Genomic DNA, 16,909 nt, shown 5'->3' on the forward strand with positions numbered 1-16,909 from the left:
ATGCCGCGCAGCTTCTAGAGCGTTGGCCTTCTCTATCGCCGAGCTTAAGGTAAGATCCGAGTTCTCCAGCAGTCGCTGGCGCATGTACACTGACCTCAGTCCCGTCACAAAGGCGTCTCGCACCAGCAGCTCCGCATGCTGTTCTGCCGTGAGCGTCTTGCAGTCACAAGCTCGGACGAGTGTCTGTAGTGCTCGGAGAAACTCAGCGCACGATTCGCCAGGCCGCTGTTGCCGGGTAGCTAAGCGATGTCTTGCGTAGACGGTGTTCACCGGCCGCAGGTACTGTCGTTTGAGGGCGTCCAGTGCCCCATCGTAGGTCGGCAGGTCCCGGATAAAGGAGTAAACTTTGGAGGAGACCCTCGAGAGTAGGATTCTGTGCATAACGGCGGGTTCAGTCGCACGAAGCTCCGCCAAGTACGATTGGAAGCATGCAAGCCAGTGTTCAAAAGCGAGAGCTGCGTCAGGGTCTTGAGGGTCCAAATCCAACCGGTCCGGACGCAAAACGGGTTCCATGTTATAAAACTTCCAGTCAATAAAATTGATGCACCATCAATAACTCACACTGAGACGTAGGCGAGATATCGGCTTTTATTGACTGGAAGAAGGAACCAGGAGTGAGTGTCTATCATACAAGGTCCTGGAGACTGAGGCCGATCTTCAGGCCGCAGGTCTCCTTTATACAGGGGCCTGTGGGAGGAGCCACAGGAGCAGTCAGCAGGGGCGTGTCCCAACAGGCACATAGTTCACCACAACCAGACCTCATTCCTCCTTGCCTGCATGGAACTCCAACAACCCACTGACCTGGGGGGGTGCTCATCCACTCTTTGTTGGCCCAACGTCTGACATCCAACAGCAGATGCCCCACGTCTGCATCACCGGCTTTTGAATGTAGGGTGGGGACTTAGAATCTGACCTGACCTATAATCCCCCACATCCCCAAACCCTAACCTGACCCCTAACTCTCCTTTCTGACCCCAAAACCATCCTTACAAATTAAAAAACAACCAAAACCACCACCAGAGGTACCTTCCCCTCTGCTCCAATATCAGCATTTTTGAGCGGCCAATTCCCTGGCCCATTCCCACTAACTACATCTTTCCCACAGGACTCTCCAGTGCAACAGCAGGACCTGCATCTCCTGTCCTTTCATCATTTCCTTCCAGTGTCTCTAGATGACGCAGGAATTCACTTGCACCTCTTCAAATCTATGGAGTGCATAGATTGGGTGCGATGTGATCTCCTCCACACTGGAGAAGTCAAATATAGAATGGGGTAATCTTGAGGGGTCCACAGAGCCACCTGTTGCCTGTCACTTTAATTTTTCATCCTGCTTCGACTATGATGTATTGGTCTGAGGTCTCCTGCATTGTTATAATGAAGCTCAAGCAACACATTCCATCTCTCATCTATATAGCTCTCCAGATCTACCAGCTTGCATTCTTTGGGTGCACAGCTTCAAGAATTTTGTGAGTCCCCCTTTGATACATGGTTTCAAATGCAGAAAATACAAGCAACTTTTAAAAGACTTTTGGCCAAGAGACCTAGCTGTTTTGGCTGTAAGAGGTACGAGTCTGGTATTGGGTCAATGTTTTTTTCTTGTGTTCTATTTTGTTTTCTCCCCCTCCCTATTAGTAAACCTTGACTTTAATAGTCTTTATTAAGAAAAACAGATGAGCATTAGCGACAATACACTCAGTGGCCACTTTAATAGATGCAGCCTGTACCTAATAGAGTGGCCACTGAGTGTATGTTCGTGGCCACCAGATGCAGTAGCCCAACCATTCAAAGTTTGAAGTGTTGTGTGTTCACAGATGCTCTTCTGCACACCACTGTTGCAATGTGTGGTTATTTGAGTTATTGTCACCTTCCTGTCAACTTGAACCAGTCTGGCCATTGCCCTTTGACCTCTCTCATTAATAAGGCATTTCTGCCCACAGAACTGTACTCACTCGATTTCTTTTGTTGTTTTTCTCATCATTCTCCATAAACGCTCGAGACTACTTTGTGTGAACATCTCAGGCAATCATCAGTTTCTGACATAATCAAACTACCCCAATTGGTACCAACAATCAAAGTCACTTAGATCACATTTCTTCCCTATTTGGATGTTTGGTCTGAACAACAGCTGAATCTCTTGACCGTGCCTGCATGCTTTTACGCATTGAGCTGCTGCCACATGACTGGCTGATTGGATTAACGAGCAGGTGTACCTAATAAAGTGGCCACTGAGTGCGCGTAGCTCTAAAATTTAGTGCACTGAAAATGAGTGCAATCCAGTTTCTGGGCATTTACTTATGTTCAATAGGAGATTTATCAAAGGCTGACTGCAAGTCCCTGATTCTCCCAAAGCCTGTTATAAGGTAGAAACTATGAGGTGAATAAAAGTCACTGATGCATGTCTGATAACCTCTAGGCAAATAAACCTCTTCCAACTTCAGGAGAATTCACACCACTCACACCCTCCTTTACATCGGTGGCACAGCAGTGAAAACTGGGAGCGGTTTCAGACTCCTGGGAATGTACATCACACACAACCTCTCCTGGTCCCAGAACACATCCTACACAGTCAGGAAAGCTCACCAACACCTCCACTTTCTGAGGAGGCTGTAGAAAGCTGCACTTTGCACATCTATACTCACGTCATTCGATAGAGAGAGCATCCTGACAAGCTGCATCATGGCATGGTACGGAATCAGCACTGTGGCAGATAGAAGGTTCTACAATGGGTAGCCAAAACTGCTCATTGCATCACCAGCACCAGTTTACCCACCATCGGCATATATACAGTATATATGTAACTCTCACTTCGGCTAGAGGCTTAATATAGGGGATGATAGCCCCTGGCCCAGTCAAACTTAAGAAATCTTGTTTGGGTGGATGCTGCACAATGTCTCCCGTTACAAATCAGTAGTCTGAAATAATAAACAGTACACAATATGTGATTAAACAATTAAGCTTTATAATTTGTACTTTGACCATATGATTAGTAAAGAAATCGAAAAAAAAAGAAAAAGGGCCCAATCTCTTATGAAACAGTCTTTTGCACAATGTTGGAGCTCACTGATAAGCCGATTGTCCAACATCGACCTCCTCCAATCGTCGCTGCCCTTCGGACCCTCGTTCCAAGTCCATCCCATCCGTTGGTCTACCAACTCTCTCCATTCGTGTCTTCTCTCCTCGTCTCTCCCTGCAAAAGACCGCAAAAATCTCTCTTCCAGCTCACAAGAAAAAACTACATTCCAAACCCCTGTTATCTCCAGTCATAACCCAAACATTGCTGCTACAGAGAAACCATTACATTATCAGTGAAACCCTACATATATATATACACACACACAGAAAGATGTCAGACAAAGGCCAGCAATATCATGAAGAATCCCACCCACCCTGCTCATGGTCTGTTTATCCAACACTCCCATCAGGCCGGAGGTGATGTAGAATCACCAGACTCAAAAATAGTTGCTTTCCCCAAGCAGTCAGGCTGATCAACACCTCCACCCACTAACTCCACCACCACTTTATTATTTCCTGTCAGTTATCTTATGTACAGCTCACATCAGTCAATGGACAGGTAATCAATCTATGTATATAGGCTATCTTATGTATTCATATTTACCATGTTTTATTTTTATTATTATTATTGTGTTCTTTATCCTTTGTGGGTTTTTTGGGCTGCATCAGATCCAGAGTAACAATTACTTTGTTCTCCTTTACGCTTTGGTACAGGAAATGACATTAAATAATTTTGAATCTTGTTATAGGAAACATCTTCTCCGCATCCACTCTATCTAAGCCTTTCAATATCTGATAGAATTCAGTGAAATCACCCCCTCATTCTTCTAAACTCTAGCGATTACAGGCCTAGAGCCATCAAACACTCCTGATGTGTTAACCCTTTCATTCCTGGATCATTCTCGTGAACCTCCCCCGGAATCCTTTCGTAGATAAGGAGCCCAAAATTGCTCACAATATCTATCTTAAAGGAAGAGACAAAAGCTGGGATAAGCTGAGCTGGTATCAAAGAGGATTTATAAACAGGGATGGCAGCTTGTTGTACGATGTTGTAAAAAGAGCAAAGGATATTTTGGAAAGATGGTGATGTGAACCTTGGAGAAAGTTTCTAGCTAAGGATAGAAATTTTACATTAAGTGCATTGGGAAATTTGGAGTGAAATGAATCATGTGGCAAGGCGATGGGGAGCTGAGGGCTATACACAGGTGGCAGTGGTTCTGATCTTCTGCCTGTCCTCTGTGCACAAAATTAAACAAAATAAACATGCAGACTTACAAATGTGGATTATAGGGAAATGGTTTTGCAACAACAAAAGTGAAGATGGACATGTCCAGAGTGTGACATGACCTGGGGAGGTGACAGTTCAGTGAATCACGGAGCCAGACGTGTACTTAAACAAATAAACTCTGTATGATTGTAGAATACAGAACAAAAACAAATCTGAGAATTGTTAAAAATGATCAGCTGAACAGATTTGGTTAGCATGCAATTAGTAACTCTTAAAAGCAACAACAAGTATCCAGAATGAACAGTACCACACACAGTACAGGCCCTTTGGCCCACAATGTTGTGCCAACTTTAAACCTACTCCAAGATCAATCTAACCCACATAACCCTATACTTTTCATTCAACCATGTGCCCATCTAAGAGTCTCTTATATGTTCCTCCTGTATCTGTTTCTACCAGAATCCCTGCAGGGTGTTCCATGCATCTACCACTCTGTGTAAAAAGATCTTACCTCTAACATTCCCCCTGTACCTTCCTCCAATCACCTTAAAATTATGCTCCTGTGTATTGGTCATTTCTGCTCTGGGAAAAGTCTCATTCATTCTATACCTCTTATTATTTTGTACATCTCTATCAAGTCACCTCTCATCCTCCACTCTAATTGAAAAGCCCTTACTTGCTCAACCTTTCCTCATAAGATGTGTTCTCTAGTCCAGTAAGTCCCCTCTGCACCTTCCCTAAAACTTCCACATTTTTCCTTCAATGTGGATACAACAACTGAACACAATATTCCAAGTGTGGTCTAACTGGAATTTTATAAAGCTGTGACATTAACTTGAAGCTCTTGAACTCAATTCCCTGACTTCTTAACAACTCAATTCCCAACTATGAAGGCCAAGACAAAACATGCCTTCTTAGCCACCCTAGCAACCTTGAGGGATCTAAGGACCTGGATTCCTCTGTTTTGCCACACAGTGAAGAATTGTGCTCTGCCTTCAAACTTAAACCTTCCAAGGTGTATCCCTTCACGCTTTTCTGGACTGACCTCAGTCTGCCACTCTGAGCCCATCTCTGCATGCTGACAATGTCCTATTGTCCTATTTGTTTGTTTGCTTATTGAGATACAGTGTGGAATAGGCCCTTCTGGCCTTTTGAGCTGTGTTGCCTAGCTACCCTGATTTAACCCTGGCCTAATCACAGGGCAATTCACAATGACCAATTAACCCACCAACTGGTACATTTTTGGGCTGTGAGAGGAAACCAGAGCACCCGGAGGAAACCCACGTGGTTATGGGGAGAATGTACAAACCCTCTACTGGCAGCAATGGGAATTGAACCCAAGTTGTTGGTACTGCAAAGCGTTATGCTAACCACTACGCTACCGTGCCCCCCCCCCCCCCCCCATTGCCTATTGCACTACACTACATTGATTGGCCTAACCTCAAACAATAATGAGGTGGCCTACAGGGAAGAAGTCATCTCTCTTTCACAGTGGTGTCAAGAAAACAACCTCTCCCTCAATGTCGCAAAAACAAAGGAGCTGGTTGTGGACTACAGGAGGAACAGAGACAGGCTAACCCCTGTTTACATCAATGGACCTGGGGTTGAGAGGGTAAACAGCTTTAAGTTCCTTAGCATAAAGATCACCAAGGACCTCACGTGGTCTGTACACACTGGCTGTGTGGTGATAAAGGCACAACAGCACCTCTTTCACCTCAGACAGTTGATGAAGTTTGGTATGGGTCCCCAAATCTGAGGAACTTTCTACAGGGGCACAGTTGAGAGCATCCTGACTGGCTGCATCACTGCCTGGTCTGGGAACAGTACCTCCCTTAATCGCAGGACTCTGTAGAGAGTGGTGTGTACAGCCCAGCACATCTGTAGTTGTGAGCCTCCCAGGATTCAGGACATTTATAAAGACAGGTGTGTAACAAGGGCCTGTAGGATCACTGAGGACCTGAGTCACCCCAACCACAATCTATTCCAGCTGCTACCATCCGGGAAACGGTACCACAGCATAAAGGCCAGGACCAACAGGCTCCGGGACAGCTTCTTCCACCAGGCCATCAGACTGATTTACTCAGACAGATCTGAGTGTACTCTATGTTACATTGACTGTTCTATTTATTATAAATTACTATGATTGCACACTGCGCATTTAGACGGAGATGTAATGTAAAGATTTTTACTCATGTATGTGAAAGATGTAAGAAATAAAGTCAATTCAATTCAATTATGGCAACCATCTTCATGATCCACAACTCCACTAACCTTTGCTTCATCTGCAAACATACTGACCCACCCCTCCACTTCCTCATCCAAGCCATTTATAAAAAAACACAAGTCGCATGGGTCCCAGAGCAGATCCCTGCAAAACAGCACTGTTCACCGATCTCCAGGCAGAATACTCTCAACACACCACCACCTTTTGCCTAAAGCTTGAACTATGAATAAAAGCTTATATTGAATGATATTGATAAGTAAATGAAATAATTTTTAAAGTAAATTTTGCGGCAGCTGATGTTTAGTATCGTGAAAAATAAATAATCAGAAAGACAGTTCAGGTCTATTTGGTTACCAGAGGAGTAAAATTCAAAAGATTTGATTATCTTTATTTGCCTTGACTGCTTTTGCATCAATTCATTTGAATTAGGACTTTACATTATAAATTTTTAAACTTGCTTTATGAATTCTTTAATAACTTATTAATGTCATTTTTGTTGAACTGTGTTCAATACATTCAGTTAAACGGATGAATTAGATGCAAGGAAGTCTAGTGAACAATTCCCAGTCTTCTCCAGCAGATGGCTTTCATAGGCCTGCGTGAGGCCTCAAACTTACACCGAACAGGGCAGGAGGAGAGTGAGCAAGTGCTTCAAATCAATTTCATTCTGCACTCTTTTGGAATTTGTGCATTTATTTTGGAATCGTTAACCTTACAAATTGATAGTCTCTCAGCATTAGCAAGGACAATGGATTTCAGAATCCATATGACTTCCTTTTCTAAAAACAGGGATTAAATGCTACAGTCTGAGCTCTTAGGTCAGGAAGAAAACTTTTCCCTTGTCAACATTTGCTTTTGTCTGGACAAACTAGAAGGAAGTGACAGAACAGCAAGAAGTCTTTCTTCATCGTTGCCTTTGCTGCAGCTGGGAAACCTCCCCTGGAACAGGTTCCTTTTGTTTTTTTCAATCCAACAAATATTTCTGACAAGACTGGTAGTTTTAAGTTTATTTCCTGAGGGTGTGGATACTCTGTTAAAGTTTAACTTGTTGTTTCCAGGATCGTACTTGATGTTGATTGAAAAAAATGGGTAAATTCCTGTCAAAGATTTTTGGAAACAAAGAAATGCGGATTCTGATGCTAGGCCTGGACGCAGCTGGGAAGACCACTGTCCTATACAAACTCAAACTGGGACAGCCCACCACCACCATTCCCACCGTAGGTTTTAACGTGGAGACAGTGACGTACCGGAATGTAAAGTTCAACATCTGGGATGTGGGTGGCCAGGACAAGATCCGACCCCTGTGGAGGCACTACTACACAGGCACCCAGGGGCTGATCTTCGTGGTGGACTGCGCTGACCGAGACCGCATTGACGAAGCCAGGCAAGAGCTCTACCGCATCATCAATGACAGAGAAATGCGCGATGCCATCATTCTGGTATTTGCAAATAAGCAAGACCTGCCTGAGGCTATGAAACCTCATGAGATCCAAGAAAAACTGGGACTGACCAGAATAAGAGATCGCAACTGGTATGTTCAACCCTCCTCAGCAACCACTGGCGATGGACTTTATGAGGGGCTGACCTGGCTTACTTCGAATTATAAGACTTCTTGAGAAGAAAGTTCAAACTTCACAGACTCGCCCAAACTCATTGCTTTCGGCTTGGCGGAATGGACATGGAACCAATTCAAATGAAGAGGAGCTGCTTTTAATGATGTAGCCAGGATGTGATAAGATGCTTCTGCCTTGTGCTGTTGACTTTATTAGCAGGAACTGCATTGATAGCCAAAGGTCCAGTGAAAGCTGACTTTATTACATTCTCAATATAAGCTATAGGAAGAAAATCTTTTACTAATACATTTCAGGAAAGTTGAAAGTTATAAAGTTCATCAGAAGATTGGTAAAAAAAACCCAATCATTTACACTAAACAATTGTTTTTTCTTTGTGTTCCAACACTTAAGTACCACATAGCGTTTAGAATTTAATTTAGAAATTGTGTTATAATTACAATTCTAGAGGGTTTTTTTCAAGTTTTGACAACAGAGATTTGATGTTTTTATCTGATAATATAGCATTTGGAATACATGTTCTTATGATTTGGAAAAGTGAGAATTGACTGAGATGAATACTTCTGTTGTTGGAAACAGAACATTGTGGTAATTCTACTGTTCTGCTGTACTCCTGTTACATCAAGTTTAAAATGTAACAATATATGACAAAAGTTATATTTATTTTAATAATTTTCTTCCAAATACGCTCTTGATGCATAAAATGTTGTGATTTCCCAATAAATCAGGAGATTGCATAATTAGAAACTGAGTTAGTATACTTCATTTCTGTAACCCTAGATTATTGCTGAGTTTCATGTATAATGCACCACTGGTTTTTCAGATGGTCCTGTAGAATGCACCTGCAACACATTTGCCAAGCCTGTGAGTGTAAATGTACACTTAAAAAGAAATCAGCAACGTGCTTGAGCCAGATCACAAAGGAATTCTGTTGCAGTTCTTTTCAATTACATACTGTCAATTTGAAAATTTTGAGATTACCAGGAACTCCACAAAGGTGCCCTGAAAGTAACTTAATCAGTATTTGTGCAGTTAAAAACCAGTCTGCAGTGACAACAGAATGGAACACATTAAATTTCTAGAATTGTTTCAATGAAAAGTTCCTCGTTTCTCTCTCTGCAGAAGCTGCCTGATCTACTGGGGGTTTCTAGCACTTTTTTATGACAGATGTCCAAGTCTGCAGCTTTCTGAGTTTCACAAGGCTGTCATTTAAAGTATTGCATTATTTTGTTCAAAGTCTTATGTTTGACACATACACAGCTGGTCAATAGTTGCTTTGTTGTGTTCAAATCCTAAAGGGACTTTTCTATGGCTTATTAAACTCTATTTATTGGCTCAAAGGTACCATGGAAGTAGAGGGCTACTAAGTATTTCCCCTGTTTGTGTAAAGTTAGTAAAAATAGAAGCAGAAAATATTTTACAGAATGGTATCAGCGAGGAGGTGTTGACTCAAGTGGGGAACTGAGAGGTTCACTTTAGAGCAGGGAAGGTTAAAAAGTTCTCTCTCCACGGAAGCTGCCTGATTTACTGAGTGATTCTAGTACTTTTTTTTAAATTACAGATTTCCAAGTCTACAGCCTTGTGATTTTCATTAGGCTGAGAGATGGCTTGACAGAAGTGGTCAAAATTATGAATGATTTAGAATGAGGAACAAGAAACTGTCTCATTGGTGGAGGAGTCCAGAACCAGAGAACATAACTTAAAAGTAATTAGAAGAAGGCAAGGGTGAAAGAAGGACATGTTTCACACCTCGAGTAGCCTGCACCTGGGGTCCCGTGGCTGAGAGTGGACAGAATGGAGTCAATTGTTGTTTTGAACAAGGAACTTGAGGGAGAAGGAGAATCACAGAGTTACAGTGAAAAGGCTGGGCAATGGGTGGGAGCAGAGATTTCTCTTCCAGAGACCTGGGATATTTCTGATGAGGTGAACGGCCTCCTTTTTTGACTGTTATAAAAATTTACAACAGGTCTATGGATTGCCTCATTTGAGCATTAATTGACATAGTGCGGCACTCGTTCCCCATCCCGATGATATATATATAAAATAAATAAATAGTGCACAAAAGAGAGCAAAAAATACCGAGTTCTTAGGTACAAATCTCATGGCGGAGAGGAAGAAGCTGTTTCTAAAACACTGAGAGTGTGTCTTCAGACTCCTGTACCTCCTCCTTGATGGTAGCAATGAGAAGAGGGCATGTCCTGGGTGATGGTTGGGGGTGGGGGCCTTAATGTTAGATGCTGCCTTTTTGAGGCACCGCCTTTTGACGATGTCCTCGGGTTGTCACTCCAGGAAGGCATAAAGTTGAAGGTGGAGGATTGTGTAAGACAGGAAGGAGCAGAAGCCCAGCTTGTTCTGTTTCTCTAACCTGCTCTGTGACCACACATTGTTTTTGTTTGCACATGGAATTCTGTCAACTTTCATTGTACGGCTTAGAAGATTCTAACTTGGATACCCTATGAAGAGTCTCGGCCCAAAACATCAACTATTTATTCCTCTCCACAGACGCTGCCTGACCTGCTTGAGTTCCTGCAACATTTGTGTGTTGCTCTGGAATTTCAGCATCTGCAGCACATCTTCTAAATTCTAATTTGTCCTCAGGAGACTTTATGAGATATAGCATTTAAGGAAATTATGGATATTTTAATAAGTTCTGAATCTATTTATTGGAATAGACTAGGCAATGGACCATTGAGAACTGAAGTCAACTGTGGCCAGAACGAAATGATAAATGTCTGCCTTGTCGATTGGCTGAAGCCTTCCTTGGTGAGATGACTTTGGAGAAGACATCAGACTGTAAACTACAATGTGAACTTCAGAAAACATCACATGCAGGTTAAAAGTTTATCTGAAAATGGGGGGTAAGTGGGGATGGGGAAACATGGAGGGTTAGAGTGGTGGAACAGAAGGGAGAAGAGAGAGGGGGAGGGATTTACGTGACATTGCGATATCTTGAAGAATGATTGACATTTGAGTTAAAATGCTCTAATGCACAGTACAGTATGACTACAAAACTCAGAACAAAATCTATTTCATTGATATAACTAAATGAGTATTTCAATTATGTGTACTACTACGTTCCCAGTATTTGCCAGGGCTGAAATGGTTGCCACAAGAGGACACAGGTTTAAGGTGCTTGGAGGTAGGTACAGAGGAGAGGTCAGGGGTAAGTTTTTTACACAGAGAATGGTGAGTGCATGGAATGGGCTGCCAGCAATGGTGGTAGAGGCGGATATGATAGGGTCTTTTAAAAAACTTTTAGATAGGTACATGGAGCTTAGAAAAATAGAGGGCTATGGGTAAGCCTAGTAATTTCTAAGGTAGGGACGTATTCGGCACAACTTTGTGGGCTGAAGGTTTTCTGTGTCCTATGTTTTCTAATGTTATACAGTCTACTTACAAATAAACAAATGAAGATTCTGTAGTGAAAAGATTGAAAAGGGCGTTTCCATTTTTAGGAACTCTGTCAGATTGATAACAGTCTCCGTGGAACAAAACACTAGTCAAGTGTTGGCACAATAACAGCAGGAAAAGTACGTATTTTTACCAACCCCATGTCTGCATTCAGAATCAGTCCTCACAGTAATTCCAGTGTACTAATATTGAAGATAAATATCTTAACAGATGATTGAATTTCCTTTGTGTGTGCGGTAATGGAAATGTTTAACCTCGTCTAAAGAAATGAAGCTTTATCATAACTTTGGCATTTACCCACTGATTTATTTTCATAGTTTTCTACTGCTGAAGCCCATCCACTTCAAAGTTTTATGGTTACTTGAAATCCATAGTTACTTGAGATGTTTTCTGCCTTACTGTAAGCTTGAAGTAGTCTGGCTATTTTCTTCTGACTTCTCTCATTAATAAGGCACTTTCACCCACAGAATTGCCATTCACTGGATGTTCTTTGTTTTTTGCACTATTCTCTGTAAGGTATAGAGACTGTTATGTGTGAAAATCCCAGATCAGCAGTTTCTGAGATACTCAAACCACCCCATGTGGCACCAACAATCATTCCACAGCCAAAGTCATCCCCATTCCAATATTAGGTCTGAACAACAACTGAACCTCTTGACCATGTCTGCATGCTTTTATGCATTGAGTTACTGCCACTTGATTAAATAGTTGCATTAATTAGCAGGTATACAATATACCTACTAAAGTGGCCACCAATTTTACTTCCATTACCTACAGCTCCGTTTTAAAAGAAATATGGCAAGTGGTTACACGTGAATGAAGTGACTATATTAGGGTGAGGATCGGCTCATTGGTACCTTTACCATGAATTGGCAAGCAGGGGTCCCTTCTGGAGGCCAAAGCTCAGAGAGTAGGGGCAGATACTAAATCTCGCAGCAAGCTTATAGCTAACCCTCTAAAGGGTCACAGAACATGATAAGAATGTAGCAAACACAGCAAAAAATTAAATAATCACAGGACAGCAACTTAACAGCAGGAAATGACCCGCTTATTCCCAAGACGACAGATACCATTCAGGATGTACTGGCTACAGGCAAACAACAAAAACGATCACATAACTGAGCAGATTCAGGGAGTCTGTGAGCGAGACCAAAATCAGTGCTTTTTTGACCCCCTTCTGGGATTTTCTCTATGGATTCACTTGTTGTCTTTCAAATCTTAAATGCAAAGCAATTCTCTTTCTCTCTCAGCATAAATTAAATGATGCAAGGTATTTCTGAGTGAGATGAAACTGGACAATATTTATATTTTAGCAAATCTAGTGATTCCTCCAAATATGAAACTTTAAGTTTACTAAGTTCTTGTGAACTGTGGAGTTAAAAAAAAACACATTTGAACCCTCATATTACATTCAGCGGCCAGCAGTGAAACCTTTCCCAGGGCGTTACACTACTAATACAGCAACGTTTCTGCGTTACATCCAACGCCGCACTCTCTTGCAATTTTCCTTTTGGGTTAGATCTGAGTTCAACACATTCAACTTACCATAACACCAGGAGAACTTAAGCGACTGCATCCTGTAGAGTCTATATCGCTTCCACAGAAGTGTCCATGTGCAAACACAAAAGGCAATACAATCAAACAATTTCTTGTTGTTACATTGCGCTGCACCTCCTTTTGTTTCTTCTTATTTCATAAGTTTAAGTCTAATCTCCAGTGAAGGTCAGACATTGATTCTGCACCGTACATCAGCTGAAAGGAAAGTTCGGAAAGATTAGTTTTATATCATGGTAGAAAACACAGTTACAGGAAACATACAAGATATTTAGACAAGTATACACAACATTGCTTATCATGTAGATCAGTGGTTCCCAAAGTGGGCAATATCACCCTCTGAGGTGGTGGGAGTTTCTGAGAGGGTGTGGGGGGGGGGGGTCGCTCCGTAGCAAGTGAGGCAGCTGAGGGATTGCAGGTTTAATCTAAGAAATGAATTACTTATTATAAACGCTTGATCTTCAATCGTTCTATTCCTGACCACCTGTAATGAGGAATTAACAGGAAGGAAGGAGGAAGAGCTGATCTCGCTACAAAATAACGTTGAGCTGAAGCCCAGGTTCAAAACAGTCACATCAAGACTTTTGGTCGCAGGAAGAATTCTCTGAGCAGTATCCTGCACTGTGGAAAAAGGTCAAGGCAGTCTTTACAGACGTTCCAAAATCATATTTAGTGGAGTGACCGTGGAGATCTGAGACTCCACACTGACCGTTGAGAAGCTGATCTCATGACATCAAACCCACCCATCTCAGTGAAAGGTGAAAAAGCAATGGAACAGTGAACAGTTGGGCTGCTAATGTACACTCGAAAAACGTTGACAAAGATTGTTTTTTACTGTAATTAAACAATTTTATTCCTCTCCAGCCCTTTACCTTTCCTACCCACCTGGCTTCACCTATCACCTTCTATCTATCCTCCTTCCCCTTCCCCCACCTTTTTATTCTAGCATCTTCCCCCTGCCTTTCCAGTCCTGAAGAAGGGTCTCGGCCCGAAACATCGACTGTTTATTCATTTCCGGAGACGCAGCCTCACCTGCTGAGTTCCTCCACCATTTTCTGTGCACTACTTTGATTCCGGCATCTGCTGACTTTCTCATGTTAGCAACTTTATTTGTTGCTTTAAATAGATTTGAATAATCTTTTTCTCAATCATTTTTCACTGCTTTGAATTTGCAGTTCCTTCTTTCTTTCACTAAATCCAAATTCTTTATAGTTTTTATGTAATGGCCGGAAAGGGAGAGGGGGGCGCTGGGGGCCCAGTTTGGGAACCTCTGATGTAGATAATATCCATGGTTTGAATTCTTGTTCAATTGTACTTCATTCAGGACCATCGCAGAATTTGAACGCAGGGTATTTTCACATTACACTGTTGGTTTCAGTGAAGCAGATCCCCTCTTCAGCCAGGTTTAATCTCCCACTCTCCATCAGTCATGGGCAGAAACAGACGTGCTCACCAAGCGGTTACTCATATTTTGTGTTAAAAAAAATTGGCTTCTGGTTCAGCTGCAACTAAATACAAGGAAATCTTGTGTTTGTTATTAACATCTGTGGCAATGAATTCCACAGATTCACCACCCTCCTCTGCCTAATGAAATTCCTCCTCATCTCTGCTCTCAAGGGACATGTTTGTATTCTGAGGCTATGCCCACTGTTCCTCGACTCTCCCACCATTGGAAACATCCTCTCCACGTCCACTCTATCCAAACCTTTCAATATTTGATGTATTTCAATGCGATTCCCTCTCGTTCTTATAAACTCCAGAGTCATTAGTCACTCCTCATACATGAACCCTTTCATTCCCAGGATCATTCATGGAAACTTCCTCTGGACCCTCTCCAATGCCAGCACATAAGGAGCACAAAACTGCTCACAGTACTCCAAGTGCAGTCTGACCAAAGCCTCCGCATTACATTCTTGCTTCCATATTCTAGTCCTCTTGTAATGAATACTAACATTGCATTTGCCTTTATTAATACTGATCCGTCTTACAAGTTAGCCCTTATGGAATCCTGCACTAGGACTCCTAAGTCCTTTTGCATCTCTGATTTCTGAATTTTCTCCCCGATTAGAAAGCAGATTATGCCTTTATCCCTTCTACAGAAATGCATACGTGTGCCTACTTTGTATTCCATTTGGCAATTCTTTGCCGATTCTGCCAACCTATCAGATTCAGATTCAGTTTATTGTCATTTAGAAACTACAAATGCAATGCAGTTAAAAAATGAGACAACGTTCCTCCAGAATGATATCACAAAAGCATATGACAAAAGCATATTAATACACGAGAAAATCCATGTAATGTTTGGCAATCCCCAGTCCAGAGTCCAGAGAGGCTGCTGCATATTAATATCGTGCTAGCGCGTTCCCTGGAAAGGAGCTCCAAATCTACTAGACAAAAACAGGACCAAAAACTAAAACTACAAGACCTGCACAAAACCACATAATTACAACATATAGTTACAACAGTGCAAACAATAGCATATTCGATTAAAAAATCAGACTATGGGCACAGTAAAAATAGTCCCAAGATGTTAAAGGACTGTAAGTTCAAAAGAAATCACCACACAGTTTCCACGAGTCCCCAGGGTCCCGACAGACTTGCCATCCCACGCCGGTGGCAGAAGGGAATACCCCCGCTATGGACTTCCAAGGCGCTGCCCGATTCAGCACACAATGGAAGCTCCGTCGAAACCAGCCTCGCAGACGCAGCACACACTGAAAGCGACCTGAGTCCGTCGAACCTCCGAGCCGACGACCATCCCCTCCGACACAGCTTCTCTGAGCTCCATCCTCTGCCGAGCGTATCCAAATCTTTCTGAAGACTCTCTACTTCCTCAACAATACCTGTCCCACCAACCATCAGGTTTTCCTCCAACATGCCAAGAATGTGCAGATTGGTAGATTCGTTGGCCAGTGTACATTACAGATGAGGGCAGAATCTGAGGAGAGTTGATGGGAGTACGGGCAGAATGAAAATTGGGATTAGTGTAGGTTTAGTTTTAACTGAGTGGTTGATGGGAGTACGGGCAGAATGAAAATTGAGATTAGTGTAGGTTTAGCGTAACTGAGAGGTTGATGGGCGTACAGGGAGAATGAAAATTGGGATTAGTGTAGGTTTAGTGTAAATGAGTAGTTGATGGGAGTACGGGCAGAATGAAAATTGGGATTAGTGTAGGTTTAGTGTAACTGAGAGGTTGATGGGCGTACGGGCAGAATGAAAATTGGGATTAGTGTAGGTTTAGTGTAACTGAGAGGTTGATGGGCGTACGGGGAGAATGAAAATTGGGATTAATGTAGGTTTAGTGTAACTGAGTGGTTGATGGGAGTACGGGCAGAATGAAAATTGGGATTAGTGTAGGTTTAGTGTAACTGAGTGGTTGATGGGAGTACGGGGAGAATGAAAATTGGGATTAGTGTAGGTTTAGTGTAACTGAGTAGTTGATGGGAGTACAGGGAGAATGAAAATTGGGATTAGTGTAGGTTTAGTGTAACTGAGTGGTTGATGGGAGTACGGGGAGAATGAAAATTGGGATTAGTGTAGGTTTAGTGTAACTGAGTGGTTGATGGGAGTACGGGGAGAATGAAAATTGGGATTAGTGTAGGTTTAGTGTAACTGAGTGGTTGATGGGCGTACGGGGAGAATGAAAATTGGGATTAGTGTAGGTTTAGTGTAACTGAGTGGTTGATGGGAGTACGGGGAGAATGAAAATTGGGATTAGTGTAGGTTTAGTGTAACTGAGAGGTTGATGGGCGTACGGGGAGAATGAAAATTGGGATTAGTGTAGATTTAGTGTAACTGAGTGGTTGATGGGAGTACGGGGAGAATGAAAATTGGGATTAGTGTAGGTTTAGTGTAACTGAGAGGTTGATGGGCGTACGGGCAGAATGAAAATTGGGATTAGTGTAGGTT

The 16,909-nt window shown here is 42.4% G+C and overlaps 1 protein-coding gene and 1 long non-coding RNA gene across 2 annotated transcripts; one reads left to right on the forward strand and one right to left on the reverse strand.

The window, feature by feature from the left end:
• Positions 1-2,958: 2,958 nt before the first annotated feature.
• On the reverse strand, positions 2,959-16,909 carry LOC132403106 (uncharacterized). The gene is made up of 3 exons (XR_009515184.1): positions 14,033-16,909; positions 12,992-13,198; positions 2,959-3,187 (listed from the first exon to the last, which is right to left on the reverse strand). It is a non-coding gene; the product is annotated as an uncharacterized LOC132403106 (long non-coding RNA).
• On the forward strand, positions 7,046-8,804 carry LOC132403105 (ADP-ribosylation factor 6-like). The gene is made up of 2 exons (XM_059986392.1): positions 7,046-7,412; positions 7,523-8,804. Exon 2 carries the CDS (start codon positions 7,550-7,552, stop codon positions 8,078-8,080), a length of 531 nt encoding a protein of 176 aa, XP_059842375.1. The 5' UTR covers positions 7,046-7,412; positions 7,523-7,549; the 3' UTR covers positions 8,081-8,804.

Source organism: Hypanus sabinus, chromosome 12 (genome assembly GCF_030144855.1).
Source record: "Hypanus sabinus isolate sHypSab1 chromosome 12, sHypSab1.hap1, whole genome shotgun sequence".
Classification (NCBI taxonomy): domain Eukaryota; kingdom Metazoa; phylum Chordata; class Chondrichthyes; order Myliobatiformes; family Dasyatidae; genus Hypanus; species Hypanus sabinus.

What these genes read in the sequence shown, in the direction of transcription:
- LOC132403105 (XM_059986392.1), top strand. Translation starts at nt 7,550, where the DNA reads ATGGGTAAATTCCTGTCAAAGATTTTTGGAAACAAAGAAATGCGGATT.